General features: G+C 40.3%; 15 protein-coding genes and 2 non-coding genes across 17 annotated transcripts; 7 read left to right on the top strand and 10 right to left on the bottom strand.

Annotated features, from left to right (window-relative positions):
* Positions 1-103: 103 nt before the first annotated feature.
* On the bottom strand, positions 104-4,840 carry M896_031450 (large subunit Rpb1 of RNA polymerase II; the record flags this gene model as incomplete). Its single annotated transcript, XM_014708712.1, has 1 exon — positions 104-4,840. The coding sequence occupies one exon, from the start codon at positions 4,838-4,840 to the stop codon at positions 104-106; it is 4,737 nt and encodes a 1,578-aa protein (XP_014564198.1).
* A 401-nt stretch (positions 4,841-5,241) lies between these two features.
* Positions 5,242-5,712, bottom strand: M896_031440 (SCF ubiquitin ligase Skp1-like protein; the record flags this gene model as incomplete). The annotated part of the gene is made up of 1 exon (XM_014708711.1): positions 5,242-5,712. One exon carries the CDS (start codon positions 5,710-5,712, stop codon positions 5,242-5,244), a length of 471 nt encoding a protein of 156 aa, XP_014564197.1.
* Positions 5,713-5,833: 121 nt separating this feature from the next.
* On the top strand, positions 5,834-6,121 carry M896_031430 (subunit F of V-type ATPase; the record flags this gene model as incomplete). Its single annotated transcript, XM_014708710.1, has 1 exon — positions 5,834-6,121. The coding sequence occupies one exon, from the start codon at positions 5,834-5,836 to the stop codon at positions 6,119-6,121; it is 288 nt and encodes a 95-aa protein (XP_014564196.1).
* A 134-nt stretch (positions 6,122-6,255) lies between these two features.
* On the bottom strand, positions 6,256-6,693 carry M896_031420 (ribosomal protein S16; the record flags this gene model as incomplete). Its single annotated transcript, XM_014708709.1, has 1 exon — positions 6,256-6,693. One exon carries the CDS (start codon positions 6,691-6,693, stop codon positions 6,256-6,258), a length of 438 nt encoding a protein of 145 aa, XP_014564195.1.
* A 38-nt stretch (positions 6,694-6,731) lies between these two features.
* On the top strand, positions 6,732-7,223 carry M896_031410 (ribosomal protein L13; the record flags this gene model as incomplete). The annotated part of the gene is made up of 1 exon (XM_014708708.1): positions 6,732-7,223. The coding sequence occupies one exon, from the start codon at positions 6,732-6,734 to the stop codon at positions 7,221-7,223; it is 492 nt and encodes a 163-aa protein (XP_014564194.1).
* Positions 7,224-7,339: 116 nt separating this feature from the next.
* Positions 7,340-7,422, top strand: M896_031400. Its single transcript has one exon. It is a non-coding gene; the product is annotated as a tRNA-Ser (tRNA).
* Positions 7,423-7,545: 123 nt separating this feature from the next.
* M896_031390 (phosphatidylinositol-4-phosphate 5-kinase) lies at positions 7,546-8,451 on the top strand (the record flags this gene model as incomplete). Its single annotated transcript, XM_014708707.1, has 1 exon — positions 7,546-8,451. One exon carries the CDS (start codon positions 7,546-7,548, stop codon positions 8,449-8,451), a length of 906 nt encoding a protein of 301 aa, XP_014564193.1.
* A 160-nt stretch (positions 8,452-8,611) lies between these two features.
* Positions 8,612-9,151, bottom strand: M896_031380 (uncharacterized protein; the record flags this gene model as incomplete). Its single annotated transcript, XM_014708706.1, has 1 exon — positions 8,612-9,151. One exon carries the CDS (start codon positions 9,149-9,151, stop codon positions 8,612-8,614), a length of 540 nt encoding a protein of 179 aa, XP_014564192.1.
* A 226-nt stretch (positions 9,152-9,377) lies between these two features.
* M896_031370 lies at positions 9,378-9,448 on the bottom strand. Its single transcript has one exon. It is a non-coding gene; the product is annotated as a tRNA-Asp (tRNA).
* Positions 9,449-9,608: 160 nt separating this feature from the next.
* On the top strand, positions 9,609-9,854 carry M896_031360 (U6 snRNA associated Sm-like protein; the record flags this gene model as incomplete). Its single annotated transcript, XM_014708705.1, has 1 exon — positions 9,609-9,854. The coding sequence occupies one exon, from the start codon at positions 9,609-9,611 to the stop codon at positions 9,852-9,854; it is 246 nt and encodes an 81-aa protein (XP_014564191.1).
* Positions 9,855-9,895: 41 nt separating this feature from the next.
* Positions 9,896-10,666, bottom strand: M896_031350 (uncharacterized protein; the record flags this gene model as incomplete). Its single annotated transcript, XM_014708704.1, has 1 exon — positions 9,896-10,666. One exon carries the CDS (start codon positions 10,664-10,666, stop codon positions 9,896-9,898), a length of 771 nt encoding a protein of 256 aa, XP_014564190.1.
* A 99-nt stretch (positions 10,667-10,765) lies between these two features.
* Positions 10,766-11,029, bottom strand: M896_031340 (uncharacterized protein; the record flags this gene model as incomplete). The annotated part of the gene is made up of 1 exon (XM_014708703.1): positions 10,766-11,029. One exon carries the CDS (start codon positions 11,027-11,029, stop codon positions 10,766-10,768), a length of 264 nt encoding a protein of 87 aa, XP_014564189.1.
* A 26-nt stretch (positions 11,030-11,055) lies between these two features.
* M896_031330 (uncharacterized protein) lies at positions 11,056-11,310 on the bottom strand (the record flags this gene model as incomplete). Its single annotated transcript, XM_014708702.1, has 1 exon — positions 11,056-11,310. The coding sequence occupies one exon, from the start codon at positions 11,308-11,310 to the stop codon at positions 11,056-11,058; it is 255 nt and encodes an 84-aa protein (XP_014564188.1).
* A 112-nt stretch (positions 11,311-11,422) lies between these two features.
* Positions 11,423-13,222, bottom strand: M896_031320 (ABCG-like transporter; the record flags this gene model as incomplete). The annotated part of the gene is made up of 1 exon (XM_014708701.1): positions 11,423-13,222. The coding sequence occupies one exon, from the start codon at positions 13,220-13,222 to the stop codon at positions 11,423-11,425; it is 1,800 nt and encodes a 599-aa protein (XP_014564187.1).
* Positions 13,223-13,322: 100 nt separating this feature from the next.
* M896_031310 (uncharacterized protein) lies at positions 13,323-14,459 on the top strand (the record flags this gene model as incomplete). Its single annotated transcript, XM_014708700.1, has 1 exon — positions 13,323-14,459. One exon carries the CDS (start codon positions 13,323-13,325, stop codon positions 14,457-14,459), a length of 1,137 nt encoding a protein of 378 aa, XP_014564186.1.
* A 133-nt stretch (positions 14,460-14,592) lies between these two features.
* On the top strand, positions 14,593-15,279 carry M896_031300 (uncharacterized protein; the record flags this gene model as incomplete). Its single annotated transcript, XM_014708699.1, has 1 exon — positions 14,593-15,279. One exon carries the CDS (start codon positions 14,593-14,595, stop codon positions 15,277-15,279), a length of 687 nt encoding a protein of 228 aa, XP_014564185.1.
* Positions 15,280-15,292: 13 nt separating this feature from the next.
* M896_031290 (Spt16/Cdc68-like protein) lies at positions 15,293-17,884 on the bottom strand (the record flags this gene model as incomplete). The annotated part of the gene is made up of 1 exon (XM_014708698.1): positions 15,293-17,884. One exon carries the CDS (start codon positions 17,882-17,884, stop codon positions 15,293-15,295), a length of 2,592 nt encoding a protein of 863 aa, XP_014564184.1.
* Between the last annotated feature and the right edge of the window lie 112 nt (positions 17,885-17,996).

Here is a 17,996-nt window from a genome sequence, read left to right as displayed (position 1 = left end):
ACATGTATTCAATAAAATCTCATAAAGGTTAACCAATCAATATTTGCATTAACTCGAGGTATACAAAATATACAAATAACATCATGCATTTTATTATTGCATTTCAAAAAGGATGGCTATTCTTCCTCTTTCTATCTCCGTCTTGATCCTTATTTTTATTTTTGCCTGCAAAGCTTGGTGAAGTTATCGAGTATGCAGGACTAGTGGGTGAATAAGCCGGACTAGTGGGTGAATAAGCAGGACTAGTAGGTGAATAAGCCGGACTAGTGGGTGAATAAGCAGGACTAGTAGGTGAATAAGCCGGACTAGTGGGTGAATAAGCAGGACTAGTAGGTGAATAAGCCGGACTAGTGGGTGAATAAGCCGGACTAGTGGGTGAATAAGCAGGACTAGTAGGTGAATAAGCAGGACTAGTAGGTGAATAAGCAGGACTAGTAGGTGATATTCTTCCTACAATGTCTCTATTATATCCCATATCAATGTGCATTGGGCTCCAGGCACCGCTACTGATCGAAAACGAATCTGACATAGGAGTGTTTATCACTGGCGTATCAGGGTCATTCGCCTTAAACACCGGATTTGCAAGTGGAATCGCCTTGTCTAACTTGTTCATATCAAGCATAATCTCCACATTCCCTGTCCCCATAGGTGCCAACTGCCCCATCATTATGTTTTCTGTTATTCCTTTACAAAAGTTCCTTTCAGATACCAATGCTGCATCAAGCAGAATCTCTACTGTCTCCTCAAACGAGCTCCTCTTCAATGCTCCTGATCCCGTCTTGTTCACTCCATGCCTCGTAACTCCACATAGGTATCCCCTCATAGTCATAACATCAGCAAGTAGACTCATGTGTCTGTAGTTAACATAAGATCCGTTCCCATCTATAACAAGTGCAAGCTCATTCAAAATAGACTCCCGTGCTGCTTCAATGCCAAGCGTCTCTGCAATCTCAAGCATATCGTTAGATACCGTATGTCTGTTGTTTATTGCTAGATGACCTAATATCTTCGATAGACATACTCCATCAGTCTGCAGATACCATTCCTTCCTATCCTTATCTTCCGTTATATAAACCTTTTTAACATTCTTGTATCCTCCAAATTGCTGCTTCAATAGTAATTCAAGGCAGTCCGTGTAGAAGCTCAGACACTCTTCAGAACTCTTCATCATCCTTATTCTTACAACCATATTCACTGCATTCTCATCACTACATATCACATGAGCCTCACTTTTTATATTCCTCTTTACTGCGCCAACAACTTCCTCAAGATTGATTCTTCTGCCAACTATCTTGGATCTGTCAATCACAAGTCTTATCAGGTACGGTGACAATCCCAGAAAGTCCATCTCTTCATCAGGAAACTCAAAATATGCCTCTACAAAGTCCCTGTCCTCTGCAATATCTGTACTCATCACTTCCGGATCATAATAAATCTCAGAACATATGCATAAATCCCTGATGCTCACACACTCAATCTCATTTTGTATTGCCTTAGCACTCTCAATACTCTTACAATACTCTCCTTCAAGGTATATCCTCATAGACGGTGTCCTCAGATTCTTCGTTACATTGAATATCTCCTTCAGCCTTGGCACACCCATTGTAACAGTAGATGCGACCCCTGCAAGGTGAAACGTGTTCAAGGTCATCTGCGTAGCAGGCTCTCCCACTGATTGCGCTGCCAATGTCCCTACCATTTCATTCGGTGTTATCTTTGCTTTCATAATCTTAGACCTTATTTCCTCAACCACCCAGCTAAACGCTTCTGCATTAAGCTTATGTTCAATAAGAATCCTCTTTACATTCAAATTGCTCCTGATCAACACATTAAGAATTTTGTTCGATGTCATCAGCTCCTTTTGTGCATTGAGTATGTAATATGGTGATACATCTCCTGCATTCACCTCAAATATCCTCTTTGCTGTACCAATGAGTCTTCCAAAGTTACATGGACTCATCACTGATTCAGTATACATTCGTTTTGCTCTATAATCCCTCTCAATATCCACTTCTCCTATATCTTCAATCTCTGGACCTTCAAATACCTCTCGAACAAGCCATTCATACTCCTCATCTAGCTGCTTCTGGAGATCAACATCAGAACAGAGCATCTTGTACACTTCACTTGACACTTCCCATTCTTTCACTCTAAGCTCCTCTGTGCTAAACATGTCAATATAGTATCTTCGCTTAAAATCACGCACTTCAACCTTTTGGCCTTCAAGAAACGTTGCATCAAATCCATCCTCTCCATACTTCAGCTGATACACAAATCCACTCCCACTCCTTACGCTTTCGTCTTGTCTCACTATTGCATCCTCAAGAGCTTTTATCAGCCTTCTTTGTATATATCCTGTCTCTGCAGTCTTAATAGCAGTGTCAATAAGCCCTTCTCGCCCTCCCATCGCATGGAAAAAAAACTCCTCAGGTCCCAATCCGCTCAAGTAACTGTTCTCAACAAATCCCTTGCTTCTTCCAGTGTAATCGTCCTTCACAAAGTGTGGAAGAGTTCTGTGCAAAAACCCAAATGGAATTCGCTTTCCCTCCACATTCTGCTGCCCTACACATGCAGTGACCTGAGAAATATTGATAAAGGACCCCTTCGACCCTGCAAGAACCATAGTCTTCATGTTATTATTTCCACTGAGACTGCGCTGTGCACTCGTTCCACTCACATCTCTCGCCTTATTAAGCACAAGATTCAACTGACTCTCAAAACTTTCCTTCATCGTCATTCCAGGCATCCTTTCAAGCATGTTCTGCTGTGCATTCTTTATAATCACTGCAACATCCTCCTTTGCTTTTGCAATCGCTTCCTTCACCATATCTACCGTATTTGCATCTGCAATAGTATCTCCTATCCCAATCGAAAAACAATGTATCCCAGTCACAAATGCATTCACCATCTTCTGGACACTGTTGAAAAATTGCGCTGCACGTCTAGGCCCAAAATCATTGAAAATAATGTGAATCAGTCCTCCCTGCACTGCTCCTGCTGCTTTCTTGTCAATAATTCCAGAGTGAATAATCCCATCCTGAATTCGCACAACCGTGTCATTTGCATTTTCTTTATCTTCATCATTATGCTCAGATGAGAATCCAGAATAATTCAGGCATGGTAGAATAAAACTCAGCACCTGCTTTCCTGTCCACAGCTTCTTTGGTTTTGCTATACTTGGTCTTGCTAGAACCTTCATGATGTCATACTCCTTAGTCCTCTTGAACTCTGCTCTTGCATTCTCCCCGACTGGCATATCATCAAACTGAGAATTCACCGCATAAAGTAGCGACATTGTCTCTCGTTCGTCTAGAAATGTGTTTCTAAGCGTAAGGAGTCTGAGCCCTGTAAGTGTGTCTTGGACTATCCCCATCACAGGTTTGTTAGACTGCGGCGATATAATCTGGTTCGGCACAAGAACCAATTCTTCAAGCTCAGACTTCGACGTATAACTCTGTGGCATGTGCAAATTCATCTCGTCTCCATCAAAGTCTGCATTATATGGAGATGTAACACTCAAGTTCAGCCTGAACGTCTTGTTATCCATAACCCTTACATAGTGTGCCATCATAGACATTTTGTGTAATGATGGCTGTCTATTGAACAAAACTACATCTCCAGATTGCATGTGTCTCTCAACAACATATCCTTCCTCAAGGCGTATGTCACTTCTGTTGAAGCTAAGGTCTATCTTCTGACCATCAGATCGTATCACATAGTTTGCTCCAGGATGCTCGTTCGGCCCCATCTTCACAAGTTTGTTTAGTTTGTCAATGTTGAATGAAGTCACCTTCTCTGGAAACGTATGTATCTTCGCCACCTCAACCGGAACACCAACCTCCTCAAGCCTAATGTTTGGATCAGGTGTTATTACCGTCCTTGCACTGAAGTCCACTCTTTTACCCATCAGGTTTCCTCTTATCCGCCCTTCTTTTCCTTTCAGCCTCGCTGATATTGATTTCAACGGTCTTCCACTCTTTTGCAGCGCTTGTGGTTGCCCTCCAATGTCATTGTCAATCAGCGTGGCAACATGAAACTGCAGCAGCTGCTCGTAATCACGCAATATATGCCCAGGTGCTCCTTCTTGTTCATACTTCTTCAGGTATCCATTAGACTTGATTATGTCTGCAAGCTTGTGTGTTAGGTCATCCTCTCCACGCAGCGAGCCTTCCATCACAATAGATGGCCTCACCGTCGGTGGAGGAACAAGAAGCACAGTAAGAATCATCCATTCCGGTCGACTGTACTTCAGGTCAAATCCCATGTGTTCACAGTCTGCATCGCTTATTTTCTTGAATATGCTGTATACACGCTCGCCATTCAGCATCACCTTACCCTCTCCGCTTTCCTCTCCTTTCATAAACGCTACAAGACTTAGCCCTTCTTTCTTTATCACCGGCTGCTTGTTTCCACACCCAGTTCTTCCTCCTTCAACCATATCTCCTTCGCACATGCCTTTTGTCTTGCAAGCATTCCATACCCCATTCAGCGTGGCCTTGTCTCCTGTCTTTGCTATCTTGATTTTAGAGCAATAAAAACAAACACACTCCAGAACCTTCTTGATCTTCGACACATATCCAACATGAAACATCGGCTTTGTTAGCTCAATGTGACCAAAGTGTCCTGGGCATGAAAAGCTGTCTCCTCCACAGCTCTGGCACAGATACATCCTGTCTGTGGTTCCCATCCTCAGATCAATCAGCCCCCCTGGTTTAGGCACTCCATTCTCCATGACCTCCGGGTGCGCTACCAACACAACACTTCCGTTTCTTATCTCCTCTGGCGAAAATAGTCCGAACTGTATCGACTTGATCTGCTTCTTCACCCTCTCCTCGAACATTTATGGGTTTGTGCTTATAAATGCCTTTATCACATAATTTTTACAATGATTTGTATTTTCTGCATGAAAGCATAATTCGAATCACAAAAATGAGATATGCATTGACTAAGGCACCCGTATGAACATAATGATGCACAGAATTTTTAATTCATGTATGGTAATATCATGGAATCGTTTTTGCTATTAACACTCAAATACATGTTCATCAAATTATAACCATTCATATTATTAACACTTAAATGCATGTTCATCAAATATGTCCCATAACGTGTGATGCTTTAGATCATCATACATAAAATATAATTACTATAAGCATCAAATACATCATAAATAACATAATTACTATAAACATGTAATATTCAATACATTGTTCGATTTATTTTAGTTGCTCTTTATAAACTTTATTCTTCAGAAGACATCCACCCAAACTCCTTTTCTATCTCGCAGGCTTCGTCAGGCGACATCCCACGGCCCATGCCAACAAACTCCCTGAGTTCTTCTACAGTTTTGTACTTTATCCTTTCAGCAATAAGCTTACAACAAAGCTCTAGCAGGCATGGATAGTCAAGGTAATTTGCACCATTGCATATATCTAGTAAGTGCTCGTCACTATAAATGTTGAAGAAGTCAAGATCGTACTGCTTGAATCGGATTTCAAGCGGATTGTACTTCTCAGATAGATGCGAGGTGTCAACTTGCATATATCCGCTTATTGTTTTGAATACCTTTGAGGAGAGCTGTATATGTATTGGATAGCTACATACAGTTGATGTGCACACATTCTTTATGAGTATGCTTTTGTATGCATGCTTACATTCTATATTAAATATATCGCCATCCCGTGTTTTTATCTTCACTGTTGTTGTTTGCATATGACCAGGGAGTTCATAATGACTCGAGATATCACATATGCCGTATCCATATCATTTTATAGTATTTAATGGCATTGCATAACATCTTGATCTTCTTAAATTCAATTGTGCGGCAGGGCATATGGACAGACGAACAAGGATAGGAATGATCGGAGACGAAGAGACTCTGCTTGGATTTCTGATTGCTGGGATAGAAAGCACAAATGAAACTCCGAATCTTGTATATGTCACACACGATACATCCGAGGATGACTTGAGGAAGAACTTTCGAGCACTCACAAGCAGAGAAGATCTTGCAATGATACTGATATGCGACTTTGTGGCCGAGAAAATAGAAGATGATATAAGTAGATATAAAGAAACGATTCCTGCAATACTTATCATTCCTTCAAAATGTAAACGTTCATAGTGGCAGGCACTGAACAAAATTTGAATAAACAATATTGATGTAGCTTTTCAAGCATACCCTGAATATTCATAAATAGCAGATGCATCATTCTGCTCTCTTGAGTTATTTAGACGTTTAGAAGAAGACGATTTATTTCAACGATATGACTTCTGATACCTTGCACGTGCACCTGGTCCTCCAAACTTCTTTGGCTCTCTCCTTCTTGAGTCACTGACAAGGCTGAACCTGTCAAAGTCCATTAGCCTCTTCTGGATCTCCTGTTTCTTCCATTCTTCGAGATAAGTGCCATAGAATGCAAGCACAGCCTTTGCAAATGCCATCCTGACTGCATACACACGAGAAACGTTTCCACCTTCCTTGCATGTTATGTCGAACGATAAGTCCTTAATGTTTGATTGATCAACAATGCAGATGATTTCCTTGAGCTTTGCTGCCATGAGCGAGTTCGGAAGGATTTCAAAAGGCACCATGTTGATTCTTATTGAGAACTGTCCGGTCTGTGTGCACTCACAAGTGGCAACAGCCTTTTTCTTCATACCTTGAGTAGTAATTGTCTTTACCAGTCTACTCATTGCTACAGGGCTAAAGTGTTTGCAAAATTTTAACCCCAATGAAAGGTAATCATGCACTGCCAAACAACCACTTCAGGAAGACATCGTTGAAGATAAAGGTGCATCATGATCCGGAAACAAAGCAGAGTGTGATGAGGGAGAAGCGCCTTCAGAAGGCAAAGAGCATGTATCCGATGCCGCTAGAGAAGCTGAGACCGGTAGTGAGATGCCCTACGGTGTGCCACAACAGGAAGGAGAGACTTGGAAGAGGATTTACGGCTGCTGAGTGTGAAGGAGCAGGGATTGACTATAGATATGCCAGAAGGCTTGGGATATCGGTTGATCTGAGGAGGCGAGATGAGAACAAAGAGGCGATGAGTAAGAATATTGAGAGGATTAAGGCATATATGAGTAAGATCACAATACACGAAAGTGTTAGTGAAGCAAGGGAGAAGGGAGCAAAGCTGTTTACGGATGTGATCATGCCATATGTGAAGCCGAGCCTGGTTGTTCATAGCATTTCAAAAGAAGAGATTGCGTCATATGAATAAATTTGGCTTTATTTATGATTTTAAAGATGTAAAGTGTTGTGTATTATGTGTAGAGTTTCGTAGAGCCTAGATAGATGTGCAGTGGAATCAATGAAAGCGTGTAATACTAAATGTGGGATGTTGTGGCCGAGTGGTCTAAGGCGACGGATTTGAAATCCGTTGAGGTTTCCTCTCGCTGGTTCGAATCCAGTCAGCATCGTTTTGCTGCATACAAGATTTTTATCACTCCTACTGATTGTATTTCAGTGTATCCGTATGTACAACTCCTTTATTATGTAATTTATAAACATTGTTTGTATCTCATCCAGCTTTTAGCATGGAAATGCAAATGAAAAATGCCGAAACGCTACTAAATGCATTATGCACGATCGAAAATGACATGGAAAACATATTAGTATTACCTGATCATCACTGTCTTTATATTGATACAGGCACTGCTGAAGCATACAACATCCAGAGCTTTGTTAAAGTGCGCAAGGTCAGTGGAATCAATTCACTGGGATGTATTGACAGTCAATACATTATAAATACACAGATACAGGGTAAAAGTGGATCACTTGTGTTCTTCACTAAAGATTTCAAATACGCCATAAAAACAATCAGGAAGTCAGAGCTTTCATGCATTTGCCAGATGGCTCCCGAATACAGTACATATATTGAACAAAATCCAAACTCATTGCTTTGTAGGATACTTGGATGCTACAGTCTCAAGACCTGTATTTCTACAGAATACTTCATCATAATGAAGAACATACTTGAAGGTTGCTCTACACCAGACGCAATGCATGCAGACGAAGTCTATGATCTTAAGGGCGTCAATGTATGTAGAGAAGGACAGTCACTGCAGAACCTTAAAGAGACGAATTGGATAAAAAACAACAAAAAAATTGAGATACATAGCAGACCAGTATTTGTGTCTCAGATGAGAAGAGACTTATTGTTTTTGAACAAGCATAATGTTATGGACTACAGTCTTCTTGTATGTTTTAAATCTGTGCCAACTAATAGAAGTCATGGTGAATCGTATCTACCGAATGCAGAGGATCAGAAACAACATGTAAGTGATGTGCACTTTGGAATAATAGACATTCTTACGCAATGGAACTTCAGAAAAAGAACCGAAAGATTGTTGAATCTATTCTGTTGTAATTCTTCAAGCTCTTGTATCGATCCAGATGCATACATGACCAGGTTTCTTGCAATGGTTGAGTCGGACTTTTTATGCTGATTGCAGCTATTCATCACAATTCACTATCCAATTTTACCAGGCATTACAACACTTATATGTAACACTAGAAAATAGAATAGCAAAAGATTAATGCATGAGTCTTGATGAATAATGTAGTATTATGCCAATAAACATGTCTTTCACAATGTATTGAATTAATTTATTTATGGACTTTCTGGCAATGCTTGAACCAGCCGAATTTTGCAGATTTGCCATGTTTACTGCTTCCCAATGAAACCCATTTATCACACACCGTGCAAAAGCTTTCTGTACGGCATCCAACAAATCTCATTTGTGGTTCTGGGTATTTCACTCCTCTTGAGTTAATCCCATGCTTGTAGTTCATGTGATACCAGTAACTACTTGTCTTTAGTCTAAGCCATTTTTTGCATATTTCACAGTATCCTTCTCTTAACATCCCAATACCGCGGATCCTGACAGGTTTGTAAATGCCTCTGGAGTCTGCTGAATCATCCACTACTGATTCAATATGTACAAACGGATCATGATACAAACCGTTGTGTGATGGCTGGAGATTGTGGTTATTTACAACATCTTCGCGTTGCTCAGTGAAGAATCTTTCAAGCTCATAAATACTTCCAAGCTCCAATGCATCTTGGAACTCCAGAGAAGCATCTAGTACAGTAGAATCAAGCATCAAGAAGTCATCGAGATAAAATGCATTGTTGCTTACTCCCATCTATATTCATGCATGCTTGAGTATAAATGCATGTCTCTAGATTAGAATTCACTTACATATATAAGGATCGATGAGTGGATATGTTTAAAATATAAACATATATAAGTTTACAGATATTTATAAGATAACCAGAAATATTATTGCATGGAGAGTACTGAAATACATCATAGTATCACAGATATACAGCATATGCCATGCAGCAGTTACTCAAAATATAAACAAAAAACTCTCCCACCGGGACTCGAACCCGGGCCACCCGCGTGACAGGCGAGCATGCTACCACTGCACCATGGAAGATGTCATCCAAATACACAATTGACAGACTCCGCGCACATTTGTGGCATATTTCCAACATATTAAATACAACTAACTCTTCATAACACTCCCTCGCCTCTTCAACTTCAACTTCCTTATACTGTCTGTCGTCCTCAAAACCTTCTTCTTAGAATCCCTGTACATGTATCCTTTGACTCTCTTAAGGATATCAAGAAACAAAATCATAGAATTAGAACTAAAGAACGACGACAACCTGCGAGGATTGCTCGATAAATGTGACATGTCGATGAATCTACATCTCAGAAGCGTCACAATCGAAAAAGCAGACGGAAGTTCTGTATTCATCAACGAATGCTACCTAAAAGGATCATCAATCAAGCTCGTCAAGCTGGATTCAAAGATCTTACTACTGCAGAGAGAAGAGTAGTCATTGCTTGCCAATTCAAGCTGTTATAGTAAACAAACTAACTATCCGCTGCTTTTTATATATCTTTTCTGCCATGCCATTGCAAATATTGTCAATCCAATCCATATCATCATTGGAAACGTCATTAGGCTTAACTCAAAAGTATACATATGGCACAAATCATAGACAATACCGTAGAATACGTCGCCTGTTCCACTGGCCATTTCAAGAGATGCAAGAAGCAAAAAAGATCCTGTTGAGCAGAACATCATCAGCAGAGCATACTTAGATGCATTGCGTGTTAGGTAGTACAATATCATTGTAGATCCAATCAAAAGTATATAAAAGAGCACCGGTGATTCTTCCTCGTTCTCACCAAAACATATTGGTAAAAGCATGCAGTAAGTAACATAGAACCCAACAACAAGAAACATGTTCTGGATTATGTTAAGAAGCCATGACAATATTGAAGCAAATACAAAAGAAACAACAATAAGAATAGCAGGATCTGCTTGGAGATTTTCAAGCACTCCCTTTATCTCTAGAACGATCCCAAAGTTCTGAACTTCCTTTGGAAGGCTAGAGTTTAGATCTTCCTCATTTATACCCGCTGTACCATAACTAATCGCTCCTGCTATGTAGAGCGTCAGGAAAATTCTTGGAAATTTCATACTGTAGAATGTAATCAGAAATGAACAGATCACTGTTGTCCACAGCCCAATCGTATCAGGATATTTTTTCATATTGTAATACTCTAAATCCTCATTAAGAAAATCAAACAGAAAGAAACATCCTGCACTTTTTGTAAGTAAAAGCAGAAGCAACTTCTGCATCCTTGGCTCCATATGTTTACTAAATTTAAACCAAAATATTTCAAGCACTCTCAACAAACATAAACAATCTTAGCAAAACAGATTTAATTCAATCACTCATTACTCTGCTTTGGCTTTACTAGGCGAACTAAACTTCAGTGGATTCCTGCGGTAAATCTTCCATGGAGGCACAACAACTACAATTGCAATGACTACTGTCAATACACCAATCAATATTGTGTATTTCAGGTCATTAAGAAATATCCCCACTACAAGCGCCAATGTATATCCAACAGCAAATACAATGTACATCAGCTTCGATGCCATCTCCTGCCCCACATAGTCAATCGGCTGATTCATCTTATGAAGCAGAGACTTAATCATTCAGGGCTTCCACTTTTTAATTTCTCTCATTCAATTGTACTAAGAATCGAGTGCCCTGCACTTGCCATCTCTCTCTGATAAACATACACAAAAGGAACAGACGCACAGAATAGACAGTGTCCCATAGAAATCAAGTTGTATCCACCACATACTGCCTTCTTGACGATTGTTGGCATCCTTTCTACACATCTATCCATCCACAGACAAACACTCAATGGAATCCTCTTTATTGCTGGCATGTCCTCAAGACCATCCTCCGTTCCAGTCCAATCACCCGTCATCGTTTCTACTAGGGTCTTAGGCAAATGCCGTTATAATAACAATTTCTGTATTATCAATGCCAAACATTAATATTCACGTTATTCATGCTATATATTTCTGCTCTGCTTTACATTACACCTCATTGTTAGGCTCCTCATCAATCTTTACCTTCATGTTATTTCTTGTGCCATAATGTAATGCAATCGATCCCACAACCGTCCAGAATAACGATATCCCCCATAGAACAAATATACAGGTCCATATACCTGTGCCTCCAAGTCCACGAAGATCAATCTGACTTTCTCCACTCACCTTAATGCCTCCTAGTCCCGTAAACACAACTCCATTCAACTGGTTCTGGAACGACGCCTTCGTTGCATAGTACATCGGCGACAGCCACACCATCCATCTGAGCCATGCAGGTATTGTATTCGGGTTGTTGAAAGATCCGCTGTATATCAGAAACACAAGTAGGCCAAGCGATCCAAGCACCTGTGCAACATTCTGCGAGGATGCCATTGCACTGATGGCCAATCCATAAGATATCGAAAATAGCGTCAGCGATAGAACAATGACTAAAAAGATAAAGAATCGTCCTGCATTATTATTCAGCCCAATCATCCAGTAAACCGCCGTTATATATGGAATCTCAAACATAAAGTTCAGAACTATTTCTGACATGTACTTCGCTAAGAATGCTACAATGCCTGAATACATCCCAGACTTCCTCTCTCTCGATATCACTCGCTTCTCCATAGAAAATACATTGAATATTGGCCCACAAACTCCAAACAATGCATTTGTAAGCATAAAAGTAATTCCTCCCAGCCTTGTGTATATGCTTTCAATAGAATAACCAATCTGTAGATAAGCTAGTCCAAAAACAACAATAAAAAAAATCTTCTGAAACACCTTGATCTTCAAGTAGTCCACATTACGAGTGTAATCAATCAGGTTCCTGCTCATCAACAGAAAGAAGCTCTGCGACGTTTTAATCGGAACATATCCAGAACCAACTTTTCCATGGTACTTTGGAATAGGCTCCTTCTTGATCTTCTTCCACTCCTGGCTTATGTGAGTGATCGTTTGTAGACTTCGTTCTTCTCCCGCTGTACTTCTCGAATCAAAGCTCACTGTGTTCAAGAAAAAATCCACTGGGTTTGTTTGTTTTGGTAGGCTGTATCCACATGCATCAAAAAAGTCAACACATCCCTTCAGGTCTCCGTCATATACAAGATTACCCATTGACATCAGAATTATTTTGTCAAAAAAGTCTATCATCTCATATGAAGGTTGGTGGATGGTCACAAGAATAGTCTTGCCCATCTTCGCCAGGTCTTTCAGTAGACTTAAGATATTTACTGCATTAAATGAATCTAATCCACTAGTTGGCTCGTCACAGAATATTATAGATGGGTCACCAAGAAGCTCAACTCCAATCGACACTCTCTTCTTCTCTCCACCAGACAGACTCCGAATATATGTATTTCTTGCATTCTTGAGTCCTAGTAATGCCAGTACTTCATCTATCCTGTCAATCATCTTCTTATCAACCTCCTTAACGCCCATTTTTATCTTTGATGCAAAAAGAAGCGTCTCAAATACGGTTTGATGCTGATATGCATAGAAGTCCTGCTCAACATATCCGATGACTCTTGGCCATGTCTCCTCTGATCTCAGCTGAGAGTTGAGAAGAATCGTTCCACTCAGGTTCATGTTCGGTAGAAACCTCCCTGCAAGTGAGTTCATAAGTGTAGTCTTTCCTGCACCGCTTGGTCCCATCAGCCCAGTCATTGTCTGTGGCTCCACAGAGCCAGACACATTGTTCAGAAGCATCTTCTTCGATCCATCTGCGCCATTGACTCTCAGGCTCAACCCCTTCCACACAAGCTCAGAGTCTTTAGACCCCAACTTCTTCAATGAATGGGACATGTCGCTTGATATATCTGATGCATCACTATATGCTTGAGATTGAGATATCTCCATGGGTGCTCCAACAAACAAAAATTTGTCTTCGATGAATATCCTACAGATGCTTGATGGAATAAAGGCTCGTGTAGATGGCCAAGAAGTGTTTTTAGAGATAGATGGTTTGAAAATCAGAATCAAGAGGCCTACAGAATGTAAACACAGTGAGTGCCTGCATGGCCATGGAAATGCTGATGGCGCAATAAATGAAGAAGCGCATAAAGATTTTACAAGTAAATGCTGCACAGCCAAAGAAATTGCTTTCAAAGACATAATGTTAACAGAAATCCGCTCTTTACATGTGAAAAACTCTGATGGATTTTTCTTGAGACTTAACTTATGTGAAGATGCAGTTGTGATTGGATTCGATACACACCACCTTAGAGACATGGCAAAATCAATCATATTGTCGTTCATGAAGACAGAGCAGGAGATTATCAAAAAGGCGCTTGATTCTGATGTGGATGCAAAGGCTATATACAGCAATATTAAGCAGCATGTCTCTCTGTCGAAGTTCTGGGCAATCAATAAGGACAGGATGAAGCAGATAGTAGGGATAACCAGGCAGCAGCCATCAATTGAAATTGATTTTATGCAGGATGAAACGCAGCAAATAACATCTCCAGCACTTCTAAAGATATTTGGGCAGATGAACTGTTCAATGAACCAATTCCAGAACCTTCTAAAACAGTCATACTTCTTCAGCACCAAGAACCAAAAAAACAGCTTAGATCGGCTGATCAGCTCATCAATTAGAGAGTACGAAACAAAACAAGACTTTGCATCAAGAATTAACAGCCATTCGGCTCTTGCACTAAGGCCTGCTGAGTACACAGACATCTCTCCAAGTACAAAAGAAGGAAAGAAAGTGGAGTTTTTACCCGTGTATCCGTTTGAGGAGATAAGGGAAAAAAGACCAAGAAGACAGTTCGAGTTTAAATCTGCTCCTCTGAAATGTGACGTACAACTTGAAATCATGCCCATGATTGAAAAGATTAATTTTGATAAAAAAGACCTGATATGGATAAGAGACTTATCGAGAGTTGTGTACAAGGCAACAAAAGAGGGAAATAATGAGTTCCTCACAGAAGCGCAAATACTTACAAAACATTTTCTAGAAAACATGACGAATAAATACGGAAGTGATGCAGTTGTGTATGTGAGGAGAATTCTTCCAACATACTTTATGACAAGCGAGTAGAGAGCAATTGTGTTTATCTAAGCATTATTGAACATGAATAAATTAACGCTAATATATTTCAATCATGTGCAGTAATGTAGTCTATTAACAAGACAGTGTATCAAATGCAAAGCATTTGGAGTCCTTGCACGAAATGAATACGAATAACAATCGCATATCGAAAGAGGAAGTAAAAGGATTCATAGGTGCAAGATTCATCATGGATTCATGCATGCTGCTGAACCTTTCATGCAGAGTTAGATACAAGGCATTAATGTTATTCCATACATTCAGTGATGGAATGGAATTCAGTGGCTTATGCATGGCCTCGGTTCTTCTAGCATCAAAACTGGAAGAAGAAATGTGCACAATAAAAAGGATAGTGTATGTATTCAACTATCTGTACACACAGTATGAATCGAAACCAATGCCACTGACAAACCGCTTGTCAATCAGACTCAAGGAAGGATGCATAGTCGCAGAGACAGAGATGCTCAAGAGACTCGGATTTGACGCTCAGTTTGAGGATGTGTATTCATGCATGACAGAGTTTGCACAAACAAGCAGACTTCCATCTGAATTTATCCAGAAATGCTTCAACATCCTCAATACACTGCTTCAATCGCGTGAAGTAAAGCAAATGAACCTTCAGGCATTGATGAAAGCAACTGTCCAGTCATGCATTGGAACATCTAAGATACTAGATGACATCCTGTACAGATACAATACGCTTGATGCCAAGAAGTTTGATCTGAACACATTTGAGGAGGTGAAATCCATAAGAAAAATAGATAACAACATGATTCAGAACTTTGTAAAAAGACAAAGGCATGAACAGTAATAAATAAACCGATTTAATTACGCCGCTTCCTTTTGGGCTCATCGTTCTCATAGCTTTCGTCATCACTTTCATTAATATCTTCACTATCATCGCTCTCGTAATCCTCACTCTCATCAGGCTCCTCACTGGATACATCACTGGACACTTCGTCATCATCGTCTGTGACAATGCTTTCAGATTCAGAAACACTCGACTCCTCAGATACCTCACTGTCTTCCTCAGGCTCCTCATTGTCTCCAACCATTAGCCCAGACCATGCCCCATCCTCATAAAATGATATAGGATCCTTCATAATGCTTGCAATCACATTCGTCCATCGAATGCTTACCGATGTCTCCATAAACAGCACATTATTCAAGTCCAGGTACTCCTTGAGTTTATCCACACTCTGCACATCCACACTCTGTATGCTCACAAGCAGCCTTAACTTATTCTTCATCACTGCATGCACCGGATATTTATTTTTAAGAATAAAAAGCACATCAACTGTCTTCACCGTAGACACCACTCTTTCAAAATTCACCACCTCAATGTCCTCAAGGCTCAGAACAAAATAAGGTGCCTCCTCAACACTCACAAGACACTCGTGTGTTTGTTTAATCATCACATTCTCCTTGAATGGCACTCCACTGAATCCATCGTGCGGTATTTGTACTTTTATCGGTGTCTCAACCTCCATCTTTCTTACAAACTCCATAAACCTTGTATTCAGCATCTCTTGCCTCTGCTCTTCCTCCTTCTCAATTATGTATTCCATATGCTCGTCGCCTCTCTTCATAGTGTCATGCACAAGGTTGCTGCTGGCATCTTGATAGAACTGCACATTAAATATCTTTTCTCCTGCTATGAGTGATATGTTCAGATGGAAATGAAGAATCGTGCTGTTCTCAATTTCACCCTCACAGAAAAACACATGTCTGATATTCGCAAATAAAATCACCACTTCTCCATATCTGAATCCATTTGCATGGACTTCAAGATCTCCAGTGTGTTTCTTCCTACTTCCTGCCTTGGCATCCGTTCTCATGTATACATCGCTCAGTACAAATGGCTTCTGTGAAATAACTAATTCACACGGCACTTCTTCCTTAATATCGCATCCTTTTGTAAGATGTGCCTTTCTAAGACTGTTGATCTCGTCTGCATACTCCTTGGAGTTTCCTCCATTAATGCTTATTGACTTTATCTGGCTCAGAACATTCTTCATACTCTCTTCCTCATCAGTTGAGCCGTCATTAGTCTTTGAGTCAGACTTGAAGTTAATTCGTAAACCTTTTGAGTCTGTCACTGCTACACTCTTAATATCAGACACATGGAATGGTACTGCATAACTCCCAATAGGAATAATAACGGCCTCTTTCAAGTGATCAACCACTATTCTCCCATGTCTTGGAACTTGACTCTCCTTGGTATAGCAAACTTCTCTGTTATTTACATCATCTTCAGCACCTTCTTCTTCCTCAAACCCTCTGTAGTACTGAAGACGTTCCTCAATCAGCTCATCAAGAAGCTCGTTCTGATGCTCGCGTCTTCTCATCCCAAGCTCATACTCCTTCGTCTTATTTCTAAACCTTGATCGCTTCTTCACAAACTCAAATGCTGTGTCTTTCGATGTCAGATACTCAGGCACATCCCTCAAAACAAATGTATTCGATAGAATCTTACCCTCACTCCTCAGGCTCACTACAAACACACATCCTTTGTTCAGCATAAATCCTTCTTCAAATCCTCTTTCACTACTCAATAGCCCAATAGTATAAACAAACTTATTTCCAAAGCATATGCTCTTGGATTCAAAGTATTCAAGTGCCTCAGAGTACACATCTGCAGAGCTGACTCCCGGTCTTATAATGTTAATAATAAACTCCTGTGCCTCATACATTTCGTCCATGTTCACTACTATCGTTCTACTTGCCTCACTGCAATACCCGTCCAGCCTTATTCCAATCCTGACACTTCCACTGTCATACTCCACTGGGAATGAAAACTCGGCCTTGCTCATATCAAATCCTTCTTCTTCTCCAGTCATTGCCTCTTCTAGCTTCTTCATGTCAAACCTTCTATCCCATAACATTTCCAATGCTCTCTTCAACAGCATAGACACTGCCTGTCCTGCTGCTTTGCACTTCTCGATCTCAATCTCATCTTTTGTGATAAAAAAATCATCGAGCCTCTTTCCTGCATCCTCCCACTCCAAATTATCAAGAACATCTCTGCAGAATTCTCCTTCAATCCCATCGGCTCCAATTACATAGCAATGTCCTTTAAGTACTCTTCGTATCTGCTCTATTACAGAGCTCTCCTTACCACGCACAATCACCTCAAGGCCATCAACTTGTCTCAGAATCTCCGCTATCTTCTGGCTTGTAATCGCCACACATCTTTCTCCAATCACCAGCACAGTCTCAGGAAATTCATATCCAAGCAAGTATACAAACACCGCAGAATTGATTCGGAACTCTGCCACATCCTGTCCTTTACCAAGCATGACTACTAACGGTTTGTCAATGCACTTTCGTATCTCATTCGCATTCCTTTCAAATCTCATTACATTTAGAACTATCATCTCATCCCCATCCTGCATTTTTTTTATTACCATTGGCATTCACAAAACTCATTCATAATCACCTTACCTAAATATATTCATAGTTATTGATAATCATTCATAACCATTGATTATTATCTTACCTGAAGATATTCATAGTTATTGATAGTCA

The sequence above is a fragment of the Ordospora colligata genome (assembly GCF_000803265.1).
Source record: "Ordospora colligata OC4 chromosome Unknown contig_03, whole genome shotgun sequence".
Taxonomy (NCBI): domain Eukaryota; kingdom Fungi; phylum Microsporidia; family Ordosporidae; genus Ordospora; species Ordospora colligata.
The sequence above is the reverse complement of the archived record's forward strand: the minus strand, read 5'-3'. Positions and strand labels throughout refer to the sequence as shown.